This window comes from Hemicordylus capensis, chromosome 4 (assembly GCF_027244095.1).
Source record: "Hemicordylus capensis ecotype Gifberg chromosome 4, rHemCap1.1.pri, whole genome shotgun sequence".
NCBI lineage: Eukaryota > Metazoa > Chordata > Lepidosauria > Squamata > Cordylidae > Hemicordylus > Hemicordylus capensis.
In genome coordinates this window covers 241,452,712-241,474,117 of record NC_069660.1, presented here as the reverse complement: position 1 = coordinate 241,474,117, position 21,406 = coordinate 241,452,712, and the positions used below count along the sequence as shown (strand labels likewise).

At 44.0% G+C, this 21,406-nt stretch overlaps 1 protein-coding gene across 17 annotated transcripts in view; it reads right to left on the bottom strand.

The window, feature by feature from the left end:
* Positions 1–21,406, bottom strand: part of EPB41L3 (erythrocyte membrane protein band 4.1 like 3) — a 219,037-nt gene that overhangs the window by 30,089 nt on the left and 167,542 nt on the right. For 11 of the 17 annotated variants that reach the window (XM_053248620.1, XM_053248617.1, XM_053248625.1 and 8 more), the window contains exons 13-18: positions 19,981–20,544; positions 14,214–14,267; positions 4,738–4,773; positions 4,286–4,351; positions 3,401–3,592; positions 2,910–2,984 (exon numbers count right to left, since the gene is read on the bottom strand). In XM_053248620.1, the coding sequence (XP_053104595.1) occupies positions 2,910–2,984; positions 3,401–3,592; positions 4,286–4,351; positions 4,738–4,773; positions 14,214–14,267; positions 19,981–20,544 (987 nt within the window). The remainder of the gene's footprint in view (positions 1–2,909; positions 2,985–3,400; positions 3,593–4,285; positions 4,352–4,737; positions 4,774–14,213; positions 14,268–19,980; positions 20,545–21,406) is intronic. The other 6 variants (XM_053248623.1, XM_053248626.1, XM_053248628.1 and 3 more) reach the window with 3 other exon arrangements.

The window sequence follows — 21,406 nt, the reverse complement described above, 5'->3', positions numbered from 1 at the left end:
GGCTAAGGGAGACCATCCCAGTTTCTAGCGAGTGTCAGAACCACCAGGCTCATGGGCGAGCCCAGTGGTTCTATGGTGGCTAGCCCACCTAATTTCCCCTCCCCTTAAAGCAGGTTAACGGAGCGAGCACGCCATTAACATGGTTTTCCTGGTAGTGAGACACTGTGGCACGACTTCGCGCCATGGTGGCTCGAAAGGAGACCCCTGACCTGGAGGCTCTGACAAGCCTTCCGGCCTCGGGGATCTTCCCAGAATGCCCCGCACACTCACGCGGGACATCCCCTGATCCCCACAACCCCAACTGGCTCCGTGGCAGAGCTGGCAGTTGTGTGGGTGACCAATCTGGCCGCCTAGGGGAAGTGCTTTGCTCATGTGTGGGAAGAGCAGGCTAAGCTCACTCTCCCCACACACCACCTTGAGGTGCTTCACTTTGATTGTGTGAAGCACCTCGATGACACCTCTCAATCAAGAACCTTCAGATAACCCTTGTAACTTGTATGCATAAATATTAAAACTGTTTGCACAAGCAGCTCAACCCAGGCTAGGTCAGCCCAGGCTACCTTGCGGGTAGCCCGACTTTTTACCTCAGCCTTTAGCCAGAGTTTAAGCAATAGCAATAGCACTTACATTTATATACCGCTCTATAGCCGAAGCTCTCTAAGCGGTTTACAATGATTTAGCATATTGCCCCCCAACATTCTGGGTACTCATTTTACCGACCTCGGAAGGATGGAAGGCTGAGTCAACCTTGAGCCCCTGGTCAGGATCGAACTTGTAACCTTCTGGTAACAGGGCGGCAGTTTTACTACTGCGCCACCAGGGGCATGAGTAAGGGCATGAGTACGCCCACAACCCCAGGGTCAAGATAATGAGTATATTTGGGTTGCACTCAGCCCGAGCAGACACAGAGTCAGGCGCCTGGAGGACACCTGGGGGAATCCCCCACAATGCACTGTGCTCATTGCGTGGTGCATTGTGGGGTTCCTGGAGGCCAGGAAAACAAGTCCCAGCCTCCAGATATCCACACTGCAAGGAGCAGCACAGATCATGTGGGCGCACACTACCTGCAGTGCGCTGAAGAGACATTCAAAGATAGTCTGGGGAGAAGGTTCATCCCTGCCTTCCTCTCGCCCACCCTCCTCATGGTCATGTGAACAACCTCATTATCTTTCAGCAAAGTGCCTGGGCGAGGCTTGATTTCATCTATTAAGCCTTAGTAGGCACTGAAGCCACCTTGGCTAAAGAAACAGAAACTACCTGGTAAGAATGCATTGGAAAGGGCATGTTGATGCTTGTTTCAAAGAAGCAGACACCAATATGTATTTCTCTAGTAAATCACAGTTACAGATGGACTGGCTGCTTCTTTCATATTCCTCCTGCTAGTGCTGCTGACAAGCAACAGGACAGCAGGACAGCTTGCCAGTGAAGAACTTGCCAAGATATTCTTGGAGGATAGCTCTGAATCAGATTTTTGGGGATTCAATGACCTGGTTACACCTGAAAAAAAAGGAGAGGTGGTATCTGTGTACACAGAAAGGTGACTGGAAAACGAAAGTAGTGCTGTGCTTCTTGTCAACTGTTTACCCAAGTCACACAGTGATGAAATTTGATACCTGTGTTTAGATGTGCAACTTACGTTAACTTTGTTAGAGTGGATGTAATTTTTGTTATATTGTCCATGTTATAACGTTTTTGTATTTTAAAAACTGATGGGGTACATTATACTCCCAAAAGCATATACTGAAACGTCTGTGAGGTAATGTCGATCCCAATGATTTTTCTGTTATTCTACTCCTACATATACATACATGAATAGTAAATAAAGAAGATGTATGAGAAGATGAATCCCTACTAACTTGGCAAAGAGGCACCTTTTAACGTCATGATTCTCTTTATTTAGCAGGGGGAGAGAAACTGGCCTTCGCTCCCAGCACAGTTCCTCCAGTGGCTGTTGCTGGTGCCTGTCTTATGTTTCTTTTGAGATTGTGAGCCCTTTGGGGACAGAGAGCCATCTTATTTATTTGCTGTTTCTCTGTGTACACCAACCTGAGCCATTTTTGGAAGGGCGGTATAGAAATCGAATTAACAACAACAACAATACTGTCTGACTGTGCAAATAAATAAATAAATAAATAAATAAATAAATAAATAACAATGTTTTCCATGTCGGTAGTGTCATGCATAATTCAACCCCCCCCCCCCAAAGTTTTAACATTTTCTGAACAAAGGGTTTTTTAGAAGAGCCACCAAGGCAGATTAAATATAATGTATTTGGTTGCCATCCAAGGGTTATATAACCTTTGGAGCAGAACTTGGGCAAGCAGAAGGGAGAAAGTAGAATGGGAGAAAAGGCACACACAGAGCTCCCATTCCTTGCAACAGCCCCTTGAGCTGCCTGACACGCTAGGGAAGGGGAGAAACAGGGCTTCACTGTGTAGCCACTGTACGTACACAATAAAAATACTGGGCCCATCAAAATGCACACCAGCCTGCAGCAAATGTGTGTTTTCAAATATGTATCTGATGGTGCATATGCATAAGAAAGCTGGAACTGAACATCACTCCATACCAGATGTGTGAAACAGACCTGAGTGTTTTTGATACCTCAATTCTAATGCTAATAGTGATTTACTTAACATAACATTTTCAGAGAAATACCGAATATGCAAATGCATGCTTGCCCAGACAACAAATCAAGGGGTTCTAACTTCCACTCCTCTAGGCTGCAGAAGGAACAAACTACAAGTACATCTCAGACCTTTGCAAGATGTTTATTTGGCCTTTCCAGCATTTTGCTCCACAATCTTGCTCTGGTTTTTTTTTAAACCCTATGTTTATCAAAAAGAAAGTGAACAAAGCAGCACCACAGAATATAGCATCTTTGAATATGAATGTGTTTTACTTCTTACCTGAGAATCAAGATACGTAGTGCTTTCCTTCTGCAAAAATATGCGTTTTTCTGTTTTTTCTCGTTCTTCTTTGGTCTAATGAACAAAAGGGAGCAAGGGAAATGTAGAGTTCTGATAAACAGATGGGTGTTTTGTGTTATTTCGTGCTTTTTCCTGTGTATTTCTAACATATTCATTGAATCGATCTCAAAAGCAACCAAACAGCACTTCAAACAAGTGGATCTCCTATGAAACACCAAACTGTAATTTTAAAATCTGCTAGCTTAAGACCAGAGTTGGTTATCTCATCTGACTCAAGCTCCACAGTCAAGAAACTGGACTTCAGTTTGACATAAGGCTATTAGCATTTTCTACCATTTTGCACATGAAGCTATTTTCTCCTGCCAGCCTAATTTTTCATACTAACCCAAAGTAAAATCAGTTCATCTCTGATTAATACCCATGAAAAATCTGTTGGGCTAATGAAGCTGAACAGAAAGAGAAGCACTTGCCTCTTCAGGCACAAGTGGTTCAATCATAGGAGCTTCCTCTTGTCTTGCAGCAAGTCGGACAGGTGATGTAGAAAGCCTTTTCTCCCATTCGCTAGTCCCTGAGGTATCTGCAGAAGTTTCCAAGAATGTCCGTTTCAGCTCACTTATATTGGTCTGGTGTTTCATCAGGTCTTCTTGGTTTTTATCTAATTCCTGGGGGGGTGGGGGAAGCAACGTTTTGTACACTAGTTTATCTAAACTGACAAGATATATTTATTTATTTATTTATTTATAAAATCAAACCGTGTAGATTAGTCAGCAAAAGAAGTCTTGAGAGGATTAGGTATCACAGCACTAACAACATCCTTGTGAAACTGTGGTTCTGAACAACAGCTGCACAGAATCTCCCAGGACTGCTTCATACACAACACGGTAGCAAACCACTGTTTGCCACTGATTAGACACTTGGCAAGGAGCTTTGGCCAATCCCAGCTGCCTGGCAAGTGTACCTATATAACACATGGCTTCACAAACACATGTTTATAACATTCATATAACACGTTTTTTTCTTACATGGAACACATTTTATGAGAACACCTTACAATGCAATGTGTAAAGTGGCCCTCATCTGTATGAGCAACAAATACTCTTAGGACAGTGAGATTCCACACAAATTCTAGATTCTACTTGATAAAGAGATATAAGAAAATCTATACACACACACACACAGAGCGAGAGTCCTAAAGAACAGTGTGACAGAAAGCCCTAATCTTAAAAGAGAAATAGCTGTTAAATGTATTAGTTGGTGAGAATACACATCTCATGCATTGTAGTGCAGACCCACAGCTAAACCACTATATTCAAAACACATGGACAGGACATGCATTGGTATATACCAATACGAACCTCTAACATAAGATTACTATGTTTGACATATACATTTTCACCCTTTATGCGCTTAATCAGCCTATTCTGAAAAAATTGAAAGAGAAAGGGAAAAGTAAGGACTACAAATGATATAAAATATTGTTCTAGGCAAAACTAGTAAATGTCATACTGAGAGGAAGAGCCCTCTGCAGGTACCAACAGTTTAGTCACTCATATGGATGTGCACAAACTGTGGTTCAGGCACTTTTTAGGTAGAGGGACTGGGAACTTTAAGAAAAAGGAGAGCAGGTTTCCTTACCTGCTCTCCGCCGTCCCATGCAGCTTCCTGTCAGGTGGTGCACATCCCTAGAAGCCCTGTGCACTGTCAGCATGCACAAGGCATCTGTTCATGCCCAAAAAGTGTTCAAACCATGGCTCGTGCACATCCCTAGTCACTCATATGCACACAGAGACCATTTATTCCCGCCTACCTGTGTCTTGAGATCACCATCTTCTTCCTGATCCGACTGTTTCCAGAGGAAAGAATTGGAAAATAAAATCTTACATATAAAAGTTGCTTCATGTACAATAATTGAAGCAGCAATATTTAAAGAGCTGCATATACATTACCTCGGGAATCTTAAAAACCCCACTGATCTCTTGTGGCTGAAAACTCTCCAGAATACAGGCGAATCTCATTATTCATGGAGCCACTATCTGTGGTTCTGCATATCTGCGGGGTGTCTCATTGACACCTGTTTTCAGGATCCGTGGATATGAAGGGGTTAAAACCCACATATTTGCAGGTACTAGAGGACCAGAAGTGACTGTGAAGGTCACTTCTGCCAGCCATTTTGTCTCGGGGTTGGCTCCTTTCCTTGCAAAAATGGACCCTTTAAAAACTTTCCCCCGCAATTTTTGCGGGGCATTCCTGGGCACATGGAGGGATTCCTGGTGACATACAACCCCCTGTGGAGCATGCCACAGTAAGGTTTTTTTGGGTTATTTTGGGGGAAACCTAACCCCCCTTTCCCCATAGCAATAATGACTCATTACTTGTGGTTCCGTTACTTGCGGCAGTAGCTGAGGAACGGAACCCCTGCGACTAACGAGGATCTTCTGTACATACAGAATGATCCTGTCTGCTAGGGATCTTTCATCAATTTAAATTTAGAGGTCAGTTCAGCATACAAAAAAGGGATGTATGCCTGAAGATACCTAACCAGTTCAAATGAATGAAAAAAGCCATCTCATGCAAGTCCTTCCACGTGCCTATTGAAGCACATGCGGCTTAGCAAGTTGCTTAAACCTGGGAATTTCAAGTTGCTTATCTGTAACTTGGGTTCTTCTAGTGGTCATCTGTGCTCTTACACGATTGGGGTTTGCACCTGTGCAGAGACCTCATTGACTTCCCAAGCTGAATTTTTTCTCTCTGAAATGGGCGGTAGCACTGCCCCATTTGGAGTAGTACGCATGTGCCTCAGCCATCCTCCTCAGTCAGTGAGTCTGGCAACCTAAAAGACTAAGAGGGAAGGATGGGTGGGTGTGTAAGAGCACAGATGACTACTTGAAGAGCCCAAGTTACAGGTAAGTAACCTGATGTTCTTCAATGTGGTCTCTGTGCTTTCCATGATTGGGCACATAGCAAGCTGCACCCCATGCCAACCTTACCTGGAAGTGGGATATAATGTGAAGAGTGACTGTAGTACAGCAGTGCTGAAGGCGGCATCTTGACAAGAGCGGATGTTCAAGGCATAGTGCTGCATAAAGGAATGAGGTGATGCCCATGTAGCAGCCTGGCAGATGACATCCAGAGGGATGCCTCTATGGAACACAGCCGATGCTGCCATAGCCCTGGTGGAGTGCGCCTTCAGAGATGGAGACAGTTGTTTTATTGTGATCTTGTAACATAGCGTGATGGTACAAATCACCCAATGAGAGATGGTCTGGGCTGAAGCCTGTTTCCCACGAGTGGGACCCGAATGAGAAAGGAACAGGGCTGGAAAGGAGCGCCAGTGCTTTGTACGATGGGCACAGAAAGCCAAAGTTCTCGCCAAGGTTTGTAGGCGACATTGGGCATCATCTTGCGGGTTAGGAAAGAACACTGGTAGGGTGAGAGGTTGCGAGCGGTGAAAGGAGGAAACGACCTTGGGTAAAAAGGAGACATCCGTGTGGAGTACTACTTTGTCCTTGTGGAAAATCAGGTAAGGCGAGTCTACCCAGAGGGCTCTGAGCTTGCTGACTCAGCGAGCAGAAGTGATGTTCACAATGAAGGCTACATTGCAGGAGAGGAGATTGGCAGAGGCCATGGGTTCAAATGGAGGCCCCATCAAACAGGTAAGAACAAGGGAAACGTTCCAAGAGGGGGCCATAACAGGGGCGTCTGGGTATAAGTGGGAGAGACCCTTCAAAAAAAATGCTTAACATTAGAGACCTAAACCAGGATGTAGAAGTTGGAAAGGAATGGGCCATTATGGCAGCTAAATGAACTCTAAAGGATGTCATTTTCAAGCCCGATTTCTTAAGGGAAAGGAGATAGGCACAGACGTGTAGGGTGGAGAAAGTTTCCAGTAAGGCAACTTTGGAGGCTAGGACGTGGAGGAAATGGGTCTACTTATGCTGACAGGATTTTATTGTTGCAGGTTTGTGGGAAGCTGCAAGGATTGAGTTGACAGTCCAGTGGGAAGGAGGTCTGATTCACCAAGCCGTGAGGCGTAGGCGAAGGACATCGGGATGCAGCAGTTGGCCGAAGTGCTGAGAGGAGGTGAGTGAACAGGGGGAACAGGTGGTACATGCCATCCAAGAGTTGGAGGAGATGGAGGAACCAGGGCCTCCTGGGCCACCACGATGAGGATACATTCTGGCCGGTCCTGTAAAAGCTTCAGGTTCAGCAGGACCCTGGGGATATGTAGAATGGGTGGGTGGGGGCACTCATAGGCCCATCCACAAAAGGCATCGCCTAGGGAGTGGAGGCCGGCGCCCGCCCTGGAGCAGTAAAGGTGGCATTGGGCATTCAGATGAGAAGTGAAGAGGCCTATTTTCAGGAGGAACCAGCAGCAGAAGAGAGCCCTGAGAGTTGGGCGGTGTAGCTGCCATTCGTGAGAGGTGACATCCTCTCTGCTGAGAGAGTCTGCTTGAGTATTGGCTATGCCTCGGATATGGGTGGCCCTGGGTGAAATGGAGTGCCGAATGCACCAGTGTCAGAGGCCCATGGCCAGATGAAGCAGGGTCAAGGTCCCTGTCTGTTGAGGTAGGATTTCACGGTGGTATTGTCCGTTTCAATAGTGACAATAGTATGGCTCAGGAGAGGAAGAAACCCTCAAAAAGCTTTGAAAATTGCCAAGAATTCTAGATAATTGATGTGATGGGCAACTTTTGTCAGCATCCAGAGACTAGGCTTGAGCCAGAAACATTTCGGCGGCCATTGAAAAGGCCGCCGAAACGTTTCGGGTGGTGGGGGCGATTCGGCGTTTCGGCGCCGGCGGGGGTAGGGCTTTAAGGGCGGGGGAGAGTGTACTCACCCCCCCCCGCCGCATTTCCCCCGCCGGCGCTCTCGGAATTAGAAGCCCCTCGGGACGGCAGCGTTCCTCCCTGCCGTCCCGTTGCCCCCGTCGGCCGGAAGTCCCGTTCGCGCGTGCGGCCGTACGCACGCGCGCGCGCATGACGGGCGCCCGCGCAAACGGGACTTCCGGCCACTTCCGGCCGACGGGGGCAACGGGACGGCAGGGAGGAACGCTGCCGCCCCGAGGGGCTTCTAATTCCGAGAGCGCCGGCGGGGGAAATGCGGCGGGGGGGTGAGTACACTCTCCCCCGCCCTTAAAGCCCTACCCCCGCCGGCGCCGAACAACCTTTCGTGCACATCCCTACCAGAGACCTTGGAGGTGAAGGTCCTCCATGTGCGCTCTCCAGCCCCTCTCTGATGTATCTGTGGTCAGAACGAAATGAGGGTCAGAGAATGGAACGGCGACCCAAAACATAGATTGCGGAGATCCTGCCAACAGTGGAGGGACAGGTGAACATGGAGTGGTACACGTAACCAGCTGTTCTGAGAGTGGTGCTGAGGATGGAAGTTGCGTAGAAACCAGTATTGTATTGCAGCGCCTGGGATCAGAGGCAAGCGTGAGGAAGAACATGAGTGGTGGAAACCATATAGCCGAGGAGTTGTTGGCTAACTCAAGCCCTGTGGCAACGTTGGGCTTCCCCTGTAGCGGCTTGTGGTCTAGCAAGTAGAGTCTTGTGTGGACTGAGTTGAAGATGAGGCCCAGGAATTTTATGCAGTGAGTTGATGTAAGTTTGGATTTTTTGTAATTGATTTGGAGGCCAAGACTGGTGAGCAGGGCAATTGTGGACTGAAGCACCTGCTGAAGGGCATGCGAGGTGTATGAAACCAGGAGCTATTTGTCCAAGAATGGAAAGAGTTGAATGCCTTGCTGTTGCAGGAACGCCATGACAGGGGCCATACACTTGGTGAACTTTTGGGGAACTTTTGGGGAAATACCAGGAGACCGTGTTAGAGGCCTTGAAGACGTGTGTGCCAAAGGCCATTAATATGGCACGGGTACACCAGATTATGCAGGGACCCACAGAGACCCCCGGGGAATTTTTGGACAGACTAGAAAAGGGGTTCCGGCAATATACCAAATACACATGGTAAAGAGGCAAGACCGAAGGGCAGAGCTCTGAACTGGTAAGTGTAGCCTTGAACCGTGAAGCAGAGGTAACAACGATGTTGAAGACGGATGGTAAGATGGTAATACGCGTCCTTGAGGTCCAAGGAAACGAACCATGCACCTTTGTGCAAGAAGGCAAGGATGGTGGGTATAGTGACCATCCAGAAGTGTTTGTAGGTGATGCAGCGATTTGAGTTCTTGGAGATCTAGAATGGGGTGAAGACCTTCATCTGTTTTGGGGAGCAATGTGTCCTCTGGCAGTAGAGTGGGAATGGTAGGTAGGGGAGATTGAAAAGGGAGTCACTGCTTCTTGGGGAAAGCAGGCACTGGCCTCGACTTTGAGGTGGGCTGGCGCTGAGTGGCAAAAGAGGGTTGTCTGCCATAGGACAGGTATCTCGGGGAACGAAAGGCGCGATCTCCCTAGCGGTATTGTGAGAAAGGTCACTGTGGCGGTGGCCAGTTCCATCTATTGGGTTTGTAAGGTTTGGTAGTGTGAGATTGATGACTCATGGAGTATGACGAAGACGTTGAATCTTTTGCAGTGCTTTGTCAGTCTTCTCGCCATAAACGGCTTCTCCCTCAAAAAGTAGATCTTCTATGTGGGCATGTGCATCGTATGCTAGTCCCGAAGAGCGAAGCCAGGTGTGTCTACAGATAGTCACTGAGGTGGACATGACCTTAGTTGCACACACTGTGGAGTGTCTCACTGCGTGTAACTCCTGTTTGACTAGCTGAGCTGCTCCCTGCGGGAAAACTTTGGTGGGGTCTTTTTTATCTGGAGGGAAGTGATCAGGAAGGGTGCTAGGCATTCCCAAAGGAAGAGGTTGTATTGGGCATTGTAAGCTCGATAGTTAGCAATACGGAGGTGTAAGGTGGAGATAGAGTATAAATGCCTGCTAAATGTGTCCAATTTCCTCCCTTCTTTTTCTGGAGGAGCAGAAGCTGGGCGAAGCCTGTTCTTGGACAAGGAAGATTCCACCACTACAGAATTGGGTGTGCGGTGTTTCACCAAGAAGGCTCCTGTTTGTTCCTCCGCAGTTGCATCCTGTAGAAGCTCTCTAGGCGCTTGGTGGGATAAGGTAGTGAAGATGGCTTCAGCCAGCATGACTTTGTGATATCGAGTAAAGCCGCACTGAGGTGAAGGGACACTGGAGATCTTGTGTCCACCCCAATAAGAACGAACAAACGGCCTGGATCTGACTTAGTCTGTTGGGCGAGTTGGACCCCCAAGGATGCAGCCATGAGGGAAATGTAGTCCACATATTTCTAAAATCCTTCGAGGGTGAGCCAGGCTCTTGATCATAAAGGAGGTCTGGAGGGGTGGAGTCTAGAGACATAGGATCAGACTGTGGGAAGAGAGCGTCTGGGTCTTCATATTCAGTTTCAGGATCCGAAGACTCTGCTGGGTGTGAGTCGTCTCAGTAAACTGAGGTTTCGGATCTAGAGGTGGTTCTTGTCTTTTGGGTGGGGCCAGGGAGGCTGCTTGTTGGGGAGAGGTGGTTTCTGGGGTTCAGATATCTGTTTAAGAACTGGTTGAGTAGTAGAGGGAGCCATGACCCTGCTAGGTCATCTAGGCACCCAGGTGGATGACCGTGGTGGGGAACAAGAGCAGTCCCTAGGGGCAGATTCATAATCCCACTGGTCCAGCTCGGAATGGCACTGGGAAAAATCCCTCTGGGGGGCTGCTAGTTGGTATCGTAGGGGTTCCATTGTCTCAGGTGATATGGTGGTACCATATCAAGTGATATGGTAGGAATGATAAGCTGGTCTTTTATTCCAGTTGGAACAATATTGGTCAATGGAGGAAGACTGGCCATGGTCAGTTTGAAGGAAGCCTGCCGGGAGTGATCTGTTAGTTTCCTTATGGGAGCGTGGGTAAAGAGCCTCGAATTTGGTCTTGAAATCAGTCTCCTGGAGCCAGAGTATGGATTCACAGGAATGTTCTTGTTGGTCTCCTTCGAAGTCTGAAGCGTCATTGAGATTGTAAGAGATGTCCTCAGTCTCTGAGAGAGTATAATGGGGACCCTCTGTTTCGATCCCCTCAGGATCGAGACCCTCTTCAGTATCAAGAGCTTCTTCGTGCTTCTCAGGGTTGAGGTCGGTAACAAGTGTCTCGGTACCCAGGGTCAAGTTCAAATGGAGCAACCCCGACATGGACTGAACAGCTAGTTTGTGCTTCTTCTTGGGCTAAGCCAAGGTTTCTTGAGAAGGGAGAAGAGGCTGAGGAACCTCCTCTGCTTGTTGTTGCTGCTGCTGCTTCTTTATTAACAAAGCAGAGCTCATCAGGGCCAAGGAAGCAGAGCCAACGGAGGAAGCCGTGGAGGTGGTCAGGACCAAAGCAGCCATTTTAGGAGCCATAGGCTCTGAAACTTGACGGGGAGTGGGAATGGCCACGGGCAGAGAGGCAGACAGAGGAGAAGAGTTTGCCATTCTCTGCATGGCAGGGGTTTCCAAAGGAAGGGCTGCCTCACGGGAAGACTTAAATGCCTGTTCCTAGAGCCAAGATCTAATGTGAGAAGTGCAATTTTTCCTTGCTTGCTTGGTGAATGTAGCACAGTGTCCACCTTATATGCTTCGCCGAGGCAAAGTAGGCAGCGACTGTGTCCGTCGGTGAAGGGAAGCTTAGCTGTACACCGGACATAGAATTTAACAGTGACCTTGCTGGCCATGAGCAAAGTAGGGGCCTAAAAGCTGCACCCAAATGGGAGGGGTGGGGGGAATGCAAATTGAAAGGGAGAAAAATTAAACTGAGAAATAGAGAGAAGGAGCAAAATAGAGGAAAATAGAAGGAACATTCGGTTGTTTGCTTTTCAGCTCGGAGAAACTCATAGCGATGTTGATCTGTTGACAGATGAAGAAAGACTGAGAAGGACAGTTGAGGCACATGCGTACTACTCCAGAGGGGGCGGGGCTACTGCCCATTTCAGAGCGAAGAATTTCAGCTTGGAAAGGCTCTGACGAGGTCCCTGCACAGGCACAAAGCCCAATCGTGTAAAGCACAGAGACTATTCTGAAGAACTGTTTATTTGTTCTTGCTACATATTACATTTGTATAAGAGAAGCTATCTTTTAGAGAAGCCAAGCAACACTATTGTAATAATTATTACGGTCTAGTCAATGTTTTGCACTGTAAGGCCTGAGGACCAGCGGCAGCCCCCATCAACCCTAAGTGCGGCTCCCTCATTATTCATTGGGCCTGTGCAAAGCTTTGGTCAGAGCTGAATAATATGCCCAGTCCCCCTGGCACCATGCAGAGACAACCAATCTCACCATGCAGTGCTATACTATGCCCAACGCTGGGAGGCTCCTTTAAGGGAAATGGGACCCTCTTGAGCCCCTGCACCAGCTTAGAAGGCATGCATGGCGTGCTGGGAAGTGTAGCATATCTCAGTGCTTTTCTTGTAGTGCTCTTAAGAAAGGACTCTGTCTCTATAAAAGGGCCCTCCCAGCACTTGGAAAAGCACAATACTGTGCAGACTTCAGCACTGGGGGAAATGGCTCTCACATTGAGGTTTGTTTTTTGTTTTTGTCAAAGTGGCCCCCACTTGAAAAACAGTGAAGATCACTGGTCTAGGTGATCAGGCTGTACTGCTTCAATATGCTTTTTATGTAATATCAAATTGAGTTTATTTCAGTTCACAAACTGCAAAAACAATGACAAACATTATATGATATAAATTTCGAAGAGTTAGTCTAGCAGTTTCTTAAAACATATATGCAAATTGTATGTTGCTGTGAATACTTGAAACAACAAACAGAAAAAGCTTCAAAATTTAGTGTGACCAAGAACCAGAATGGGATATGCTAACACAAGCAGACTTGACACTCAGCAGCTAAGGTCACTGGATTTCATCAGGGACAGTGTGATAATTTATCCTTCACCCCAAATGCACCCTGTTTCTTTCTTTTGTAAATAATGTATTTTGTCTGGAATTCCTGTGTGCCTTCCCCCCTCCTACCACACACATTTCCCCTATTTCCCCCAATTCCTTGTTCTGTAACTCTTATATCTTAATAAATTTTATATTTTATGAACTTTGAAATTGGCCTCAGTCTGGTGTTAAGAGGTTCTAGAGCAGTGGTTCTTAACATGGAATCTGCCAGATGTTGCCGAACTACAACTCCCAGCATCCCCAGCCACTAGGGATGCTGGGAGTTGTAGTTCGGCAACATCTTGTGGACCCCATGGTAAGAACCACTGTTCTAGAGGATTATTTTGCAAAACTCTTCCCTCCCTGTCTCACAAGGTTATGCATTACTGATGGCTTGTCTTTAGAATTGTGTAGAGCTGGGGTTGTGAGGAATACTGCGAATACTGAGGTTCTCCTGTACATTATGCACTTGGATTCTAATGCCAAATACATGCATTACATCACTTATAAATGGCACACACACTTATACATGCATTACATCACTTATAAATGGCACACACACGATCTGGAGTTTTTAACTTCCAAAATACTTGCCAGAGGGGCCTGATGGCTTTTTAGTCACATTAATAAACCTTAGGCACATATTTCATAGCTGACATAAGCCCTCTTCAGATATTTTCTAATAACTGAGTGATTTGAAACACTTCTAATAACTGAGTGATTTGAAACACTGCAGCCCTCTTCAGAGGTTTTTCAAAAGGGACTGCATACTCACATTCACCATCCAAAACAAGTCCAGAAATCCTGTCCCCTCACTCCCTCTCCTGTGCTGCTTACAGTTACAGCATTTGTCTGAAGAACTGAACACTGTAAATGGTGGGAGCTTCGGTGGGAGCCACTGTAAATGGTGGGAGCTTCGGTGGGAGCCACTGTAAATGGTGGGAGCTTCGGTGGGAGCCACTGTAAATGGTGGGAGCTTCGGTGATACAACGTTCACCTCTTCCAATGACTGCTGTAACTGTGAGTGATGCAGAGGGGTAGTGAGGGGGAGTAACTAATACACCAGAGGGTGGGACTTCTGGACCCACATTGGAGGCATACACAACTATGGCGTTCTTTTTCAAAAATGTCTGAAGAGGGCTCTAATGTGTGTGCATTCTATACTCAGTTATAAGAACTAGTCCAAAATGTATTTTAAGAAGTGGCCTTTAGTTGAACTAATAAATATGCACAACAGTAATAATGTACAGAATCTGATGTTAATGTTTATGTTACATCTTTGGCAACAAAGTGTTAGAATCAAGATTGTGAGCCCTTTGGGGACAGGGAATCATCCCATTCTCTCTCTCCCCACCCCCTTGTAAATCACTGATAACTTTTTTTTGGTTTAAACATGGTATATAAATCATCATCATCTGTACAAACCTCTGTGGCAGTGGTTTCACCATCAGCAGCAGTATCTGTCCTTTCACTGTCAGTCTGTTTTGGTATGCAAGTAATCACATTCCAACGGGGAAGCAAGAAGAAAAAATAAAACCCAGCCTATCAGTAAACATAACTCACAGGTTTATTTGCCAAGTCTACATCCCTGTGAACTGCACTTGAGTTGCTTTTCATACTACAGACAATTTTAAAAAGGAAAATCAGAAATAAACAGACCAGACTCAGAGGAAGGCTCAAGGCATACTGTACAAAGTATATGGCTTTCATGTCAAAGCTTTATTAGACAAACAAAATGTTACCAGGAAAAAAGGTAATGTAATTGTAGCTTTAAATTCTTTTTAGGAAAGCCAGGTGGCTTTTAACATGAACTAAAACTTGGAGAGATGGATTTTTTGGACTCCAAAATTAAAAGCTCATACTTTTAATGAAAAAAATTAGAAAAGTGATGGTGGGTTTCAGTTCATATTTGGAAAGAGAAACAACATAAATAAGTTTTGCTTTTAATATATATATATATGTACTTAAAAGCTACTTTAACAGTCACCTGACTTTCAGCCCCTCATTTGTACAGATTTGTTTTCCTCACACATAAAAGGCCATATGGCTGTCTGCATTACCAATGAATTTCAAGAAGCATGTGAAACATAATAGAATCTGCGACATTCTGCCTCTGAGAAAATGACAATTATTAAAACAATTGTTATTTCTAAGGCAGAGAAGCTGATACTAATTCTAAAACTAAGGGATTTTAAAAAACCCACCTAATAATAGGCAACAGTATTCATTCCAATTTACAAAACATGATACAAATTTTAAAAAGAAAAATGATATTTACCAGGTACAAATGATCAAAGTGAAACAAAGCACAGCATTATCCACCCTAATCTATTGGTGATTTAGAATGTATCAAGTACACCTTTGCTAATATTGCCTGAAAAGGAATTACTACATAAAGAGAGAATTTTTAAGGGGTGTGTGAAGGTGGAATATCTCAGATTTAAAAAAAAGGTTTTGTAAGAGTTAAGCTCAAAGGCAAGTCTGTGCCCACAGAGCTCCAAATATGAATTCAGATTTTACTGCTCACAGATAAGTAAAGAGATTTACTTGTTGTGAGATTAATTCATGTTAGGATATTTTCTGATGACCTCATATGATCTATGCCCAACAATGGAGTACAGGCAATGCTGCCAAGCCTTAAAGCATGTAAAAATCCAACATCATGTCCTGAGAAGGTACTCTGGAAAAGTCCAGATACACTGCACAAGTAGTCAAGTTACTGTAGTAGGTTGGATGTAAGCTCATGGCAAGTGGTCCGTATTAAGTGACTATCATGTACCGAATGAGAGTTTCTGCAACATCTGCCACACACAAAACATTGGGAAGTTTAATCGCTTTATACTGGATAATAGCACCACTGCAGCCTGGTTACATATATGCAGCAGAATAGGGTGGTACAATAGCCAAGTGGTGGTTGATGGTAACCCTTCAGATTGCAGGTGGAGACACCATTTTGAATGCTGCTCCAAGTAAAAAATCCCCAAGCTTAAAAAAACAAAAAACTGAACTAGATAAGATCTTTTCTCACAGAGAAAGGTTCAAGTCTTTAATGTGCTAATTATCATGGTCTTTAACATGCTAATTATTATTATTATTTTTACTTCCAAGTATACTTTTTGTTAATACAGGGAACACACTGACACTTCCCTGCAATTACATGATGAATAATAGCATAGTTCACCACATAAATCTACCATATCATTCTGCTGCATGTGTAGACCAGATCAGTTTCAAATCTGGAAAGAGTCCAATTTTCCCCATATTTTGTTTGTTTATGGTATTTGCCAAATAAGGGTAAGGAATAGGATACAGTTAGGTGTCCATAAAACATATTTTTATTTCAGAGACAACTGATTTGTTGTCTCTTCTATCTTGGTAATTCTAAGGTCTGCTTCTTATAGAATCTTTTGTATTTGGGCATGGTGACTGGAGTACAAAATGCACAAAGGTACTGATCATTTTACAACCCTGCGAGACCTTGGTCTTGACAGTTAAATAATATTTAACATAAATAGTTATGTTTATGTTATGGACATATTTTTAAATAAATAAAGGGCGTATGCCATGTACATCTGTATTTGAAAGTCAAATACACACACAAAAAAGCTCTCACACATGTACTCAATACTTGGCAGGCAGCACATATATTTTGCAATTTGTAATTCATATCAGAGTACAAGTGTTCCCAAGAGAAGCAGCAGAGATTTTCTGACATTTGCCTAGCTTCATTTCACTGCTCACCACTCTGTTTCCTGCAAAAAAAAAAAGAGGGTTGAGGGGCAGGGGGGAACTTCTAAGGCTTCATTTTTAAAATGGCACTAGATCCAGAACAGTGGTTGCAAAAATGGCCCTGGGAGATTTGACACCCTCCAATGGGAAGATGTTTATCTCCTTATTCACCTTATACTGTACATAGAGCAAGAGCCCCGACACCACTCTGCACAGCCAAAAGCTAAAGCAGGCACTGAGGAAAAGAATTGTGTCACTACCGCCTCCCAACCAAACAGTTCTGGAGTTGACAGCAAGTCAAAACCTATTCCAGAGGAAGATTTTGGCTATATCATCTTTATATGATAAAGCTGTACAGCTTGCTGTAGAAGTTATTTGGCAAGACAAAGTTCAGTAGTTACTTCTTGAGTGAACACCTTTGCAGAGAAGTATTGTATTCAATTGTTAGTGTTTCATAACATCAGCTAAAATAGTCACTTAAGTTCTCATGAAAACAACTAGTCTGGATAACACCTATTCATTGGGGAGTTCTTTTGTATTAATGTTATAAAACAAAATTAAATCTGAGAATTATTCCAATTGTTAAATTTGTAACAAAGATAGAAGTCAGCCTTCATGATTTAAAATATTTCATTTAGTGAAACATTCTTATGGGTGCTTTCCAGATCACATCCTGCAATGGGGTCACAACGAATCTCTGAAGTGTGCTTCCACACTTCCTGTGTCGTGACACCACAGTCCCTACACTGACAGCAGGGTGCCATTCAGATTTCCAATGCCTTGTCTCAAATATAATTGCTGCGATATAGTGCTATGATGTCGTATATCCAGTGTAAAGAAGTTGCTGGGTTTGGGGGTTGTTAGTTTTTGCAAGACTGCTCCCCCTGCTTTGCTATTTACATTTTGAATGTTATTTTCCTGAACGGAAGCATTTTGCCACTGTTGAGTGGCTAATCTGGAAAGTGCCATGGTGAGACTTAAACACACCTTGCATTTCGTGGGTTTACTCCTATCAGGACTGGAAGAGGTTAACTTCTACCAGGGGTGGACTAACCACATGATACAAAATGTGCCATAATGCAGGGTCCTAGACTAACTGGAGATGTGGTTATGGGGTAATTAGCTCCACAGTAATAAGACCTCTTTTGTTCATATGTGCTGCCACCTCATCACGACATTATGTCACACAGAAGCAGACACCATGGTATCAGTCATGGCTTTCAGCGGCCTCTACCCTTAAGAATATCTCTCATATCCTGTCCCCTTTATTAGCTTTTCTAATTTCCTGCCAACATGCACATCTCAACTCTCTCATTCTCTACACTTGGAGAGTCTTCTCAGCTGTAAAAGGTTAATCACCATGAGGGGCCCAGTCCCACTGATGGGAACCCTACAACATTTTTCAGCATGCAGTCTTCCCCTTCCAAATGTTCTTTAATATGGTCTGGACCATGTAGCCATGTTGACAGCTTCTGTTAAGTGACACACAGATCCACAGTACTTAATTGCAGGTCTGTGGATCAATCATGTTCAAGTACTAAAATGCAAGAGGTACATAGTTACTAGTCTAGTAAACATATGAGGACAAATTGGACAGCGAACCCTTAAGGGGCCCTAACAGAGGAGTTTCCAAGGAGCAGGAACTTAACAGGAGGAGTAGGTCATCACTGGCCATCTTTAATTTCTGAATGGCATGTTCCTGCTGCCACTAAAAGACAAACAAGGTCTTTTCAAAGGAAATACAAAATAGATTTGTTAAAAACAAAAAGCTTCAGCAATGTCTTCTAGTTCGTCAGAACAATAAGTGCTGTGTTTTGTTTTGCTGATATAATGCAGACATGCCCAAATTTAAAATAAAGTGAACTTTCATGCAATATGTCCAACAAGAGAAGCACCCTGGGATTAGGCACAAGTCTTTTTAATCTACTGTAGATGGACTAAGTCCTGAGACAATCATAGGGCTGATTCACATATAAAGCCAAACCATGATGCACGCTTACATTATGTTAGCAAGCTTTTGACTTTTGGATCATCTCCTGCCCTCACACGCTCCAGTTTAGTTAGTTACTTCCACTTTAGCACAAACTAGCTTGTGCTAATATGAACTGACAACTATGTGTTGTGCCCGCCTTCCAAACTGGGAGTGCAAACCATAGACTGAAGCTGGTTTGCAATCCTGATTTGAAGCGCAAATAGTAAACCAGAGTTTGCTAGATCAGATGTAAAACAAAAGATAGCTTGCTAAGGAGAAGGTAACTAACTGCACTGTTAACATGAGAAAGTAAAAGGGAGACAGGAGGGGGCAGCATGAAAGCACAAGGGTCATCCATGTAGCACCAGATCATGATTTGGTGTTAGGTCTGAAGCTAATCTCAAAAAAGGATCATTTATGCATTTTTGCACAGAAATAAGTCACACTGAGTTCAACTGAGTTTCCTCCCAAGTACATTTGCTTTGGATTGCAGTCTCTGCTGATTGACATTTGCTTAGATTATTAATCTAGAGTCACAAATGTGTTGACACCTGAAAGAAAATGGGAATATACGGGGCTCAGGATTGCAGCCTGATTTACTTAATTATAATATTTTGTTTGGAAAGAAGGAAACATTTAATATGGTTGTCACTATTTAGAAGCTAATGGAAATGGCAAATTCAATTTTAGCTTTTATAACAATGGGGAAAAATAAATAGATCCATGCACTTGTGGGAAATTGTCTTTCCTCTGGACTGCAATGTTATTATAAAAGAATCAGTCTTATGGCTAATTTGTGCCAGTCCAGTCTACTTCCTTGCCAAACATACAGAAAAGTATCATTCACTATAATTACAGGAAGCACTAATTTTGGAAGTACAAAAGCAGCATACATATTGTAACTAAAGGTAATTGGTGATCATTTTCCTTGTCAGTTCCTCAATCAATTAGAATATTTAATGAAACACTGGCTGGATTTGCAATAGAGATGTTCTAATCCCAAATCCAAATAATGAACATCTCTGAGGTTGGATATACTTTATTGACACTGAGTGACTGCCTCAGCCTCTTATGATGAATGGCCTATATAAGAATTCTGAACCTCATTTCAGTTTTGGACTGCTATGGAATTTATAGCTGGAACATACTATATATCCAAAAGCCCCTTGCCTAGTTATGTGTTCTCTGATGCCACTAAAACAAACAGTATAGTTATTCATTGTACAGCTTTTTAAAATACTACTTGTTAGAAGATCTAATTAAGATACTTTAAAGTTGTCTATAAATGCTGCTACTTCATACATGTTGTATTGTGCCTAACCCTAGGGCTCAAGCTACACTCTCAACACAACAACAATTAAAGAATTCCAAACATATCAGCACAGACAGAAATGAGGCTCTGAAAGTAGGACCACTATTGCAGCATTCTAACACTGTTTAGGACTGAAGCAATGAACACCAAAAAAGTGTGTTCTGTGCCGAGGTACACACCTCTTCCTCTGAACTGTCACTCAGGTCATTGTCAAGTGAAGCACTCAAGGAGGCCGCCTTGGGCTCCAGGTAGCAGAGGCACATAGCCAGAGGAAAGGAAAGAGTGAGCGCATATGGCACTGAGAAAGAGGCGGAAAGCAGAAAGAAAAAAATGAAAAGGAAACAAGGCACAAGGGAAGGTGAGCGAATGGGAAGGAAATGCTGCACACTTTCAGGCAGGAAGTTGGTTTCAGAGAGGTTAGGAAAAGATAAGTAGCCATCATCATCCAGGAGAGAGGGAAATGATTCTGGAAGTTGCAAGGAGAAGGAAAACAATGTTCCACCTTTACCAGCTTTTTGCTTATAGCTAAATGCCATGTCTTGTTCAACCAAGCAAACTCTACCTTTCCTATCAGAGTCCAAGTCAGATTTGCTGTGCTTTTGAACAGTGTTTTGGGATGACTCGCAATCTAATGATTTTTGAGTACTCTCCTTACATCTCCTACGGAGCATTGCTGAAGATGCAAGGGGACCAGACTGTGAAGATGGAGAGGGGTGTAATGAATCAGTGCCAAGCAAAGGTGGCTAATGAAAGAGAAGAAAGAGCAGTGCAAAGTGCAAGAGCAAAAGGACAAAAAGAAAATTGCAATTAGTTAATTTCCTCTGTATATAAAAAGTTAATTATACAATGTTTAAAAAAACCAATTTTATGCACTGGATTAAAATATACCAATTCCCATGCTGCATGCTATAATTGTTCAGATGAAGGTGAGCAGTCCAGTAAAACAAATCTGAAAGTCAATCCCTCTGTTAAAATACACTCTTCAACATCTTACATTTTAAAATGTTCACAACAGAAGTGCTAAGCACATGCAGTTCAAATGGTGGAAATCCACCTACTTCATTTGGTTCACAAATAAGAGATTCTCAAAGACAAAGGCTCTGTTCAGATGGTCAAACAATAATGGTTTGGATGAATGGGAACATACCACAGACTTGTAAGTTTAACACACAATAATCCCATTTTTGGGTACTTTTGACCATAGTATGTGTTCCCAGTCTTCCAGATAAGGAGACCGCCTCTTCCCAAGAAGCCCTAGGAAATGTTGGCCAGGCACACATGATCATCTGCTGGCACATTCAATCTGGATAGTGACATAACCATGGTGTGCCCACCTAGAGATGTGAAGGCCTGGGGTGGGTGGGAATAGAAGCACACAATTTTTTTCATTAACCCCGGCACCTCAAACCATTTTTTCCAGGCCTTCACATCTCTATGCCTTCCCTTATTACAAGATGTCCTGCAATGATGTCAGGGTGTATGTCCTGATCACTGTCTGGATCTCATGTGCCAGAGAACAATTAACCAAACTGGTCAGTTGTTGGACACAGGTTTGCAAGAATCTGTATCACAGAATTTGCATCACCTCACTATAATTTATTGTAT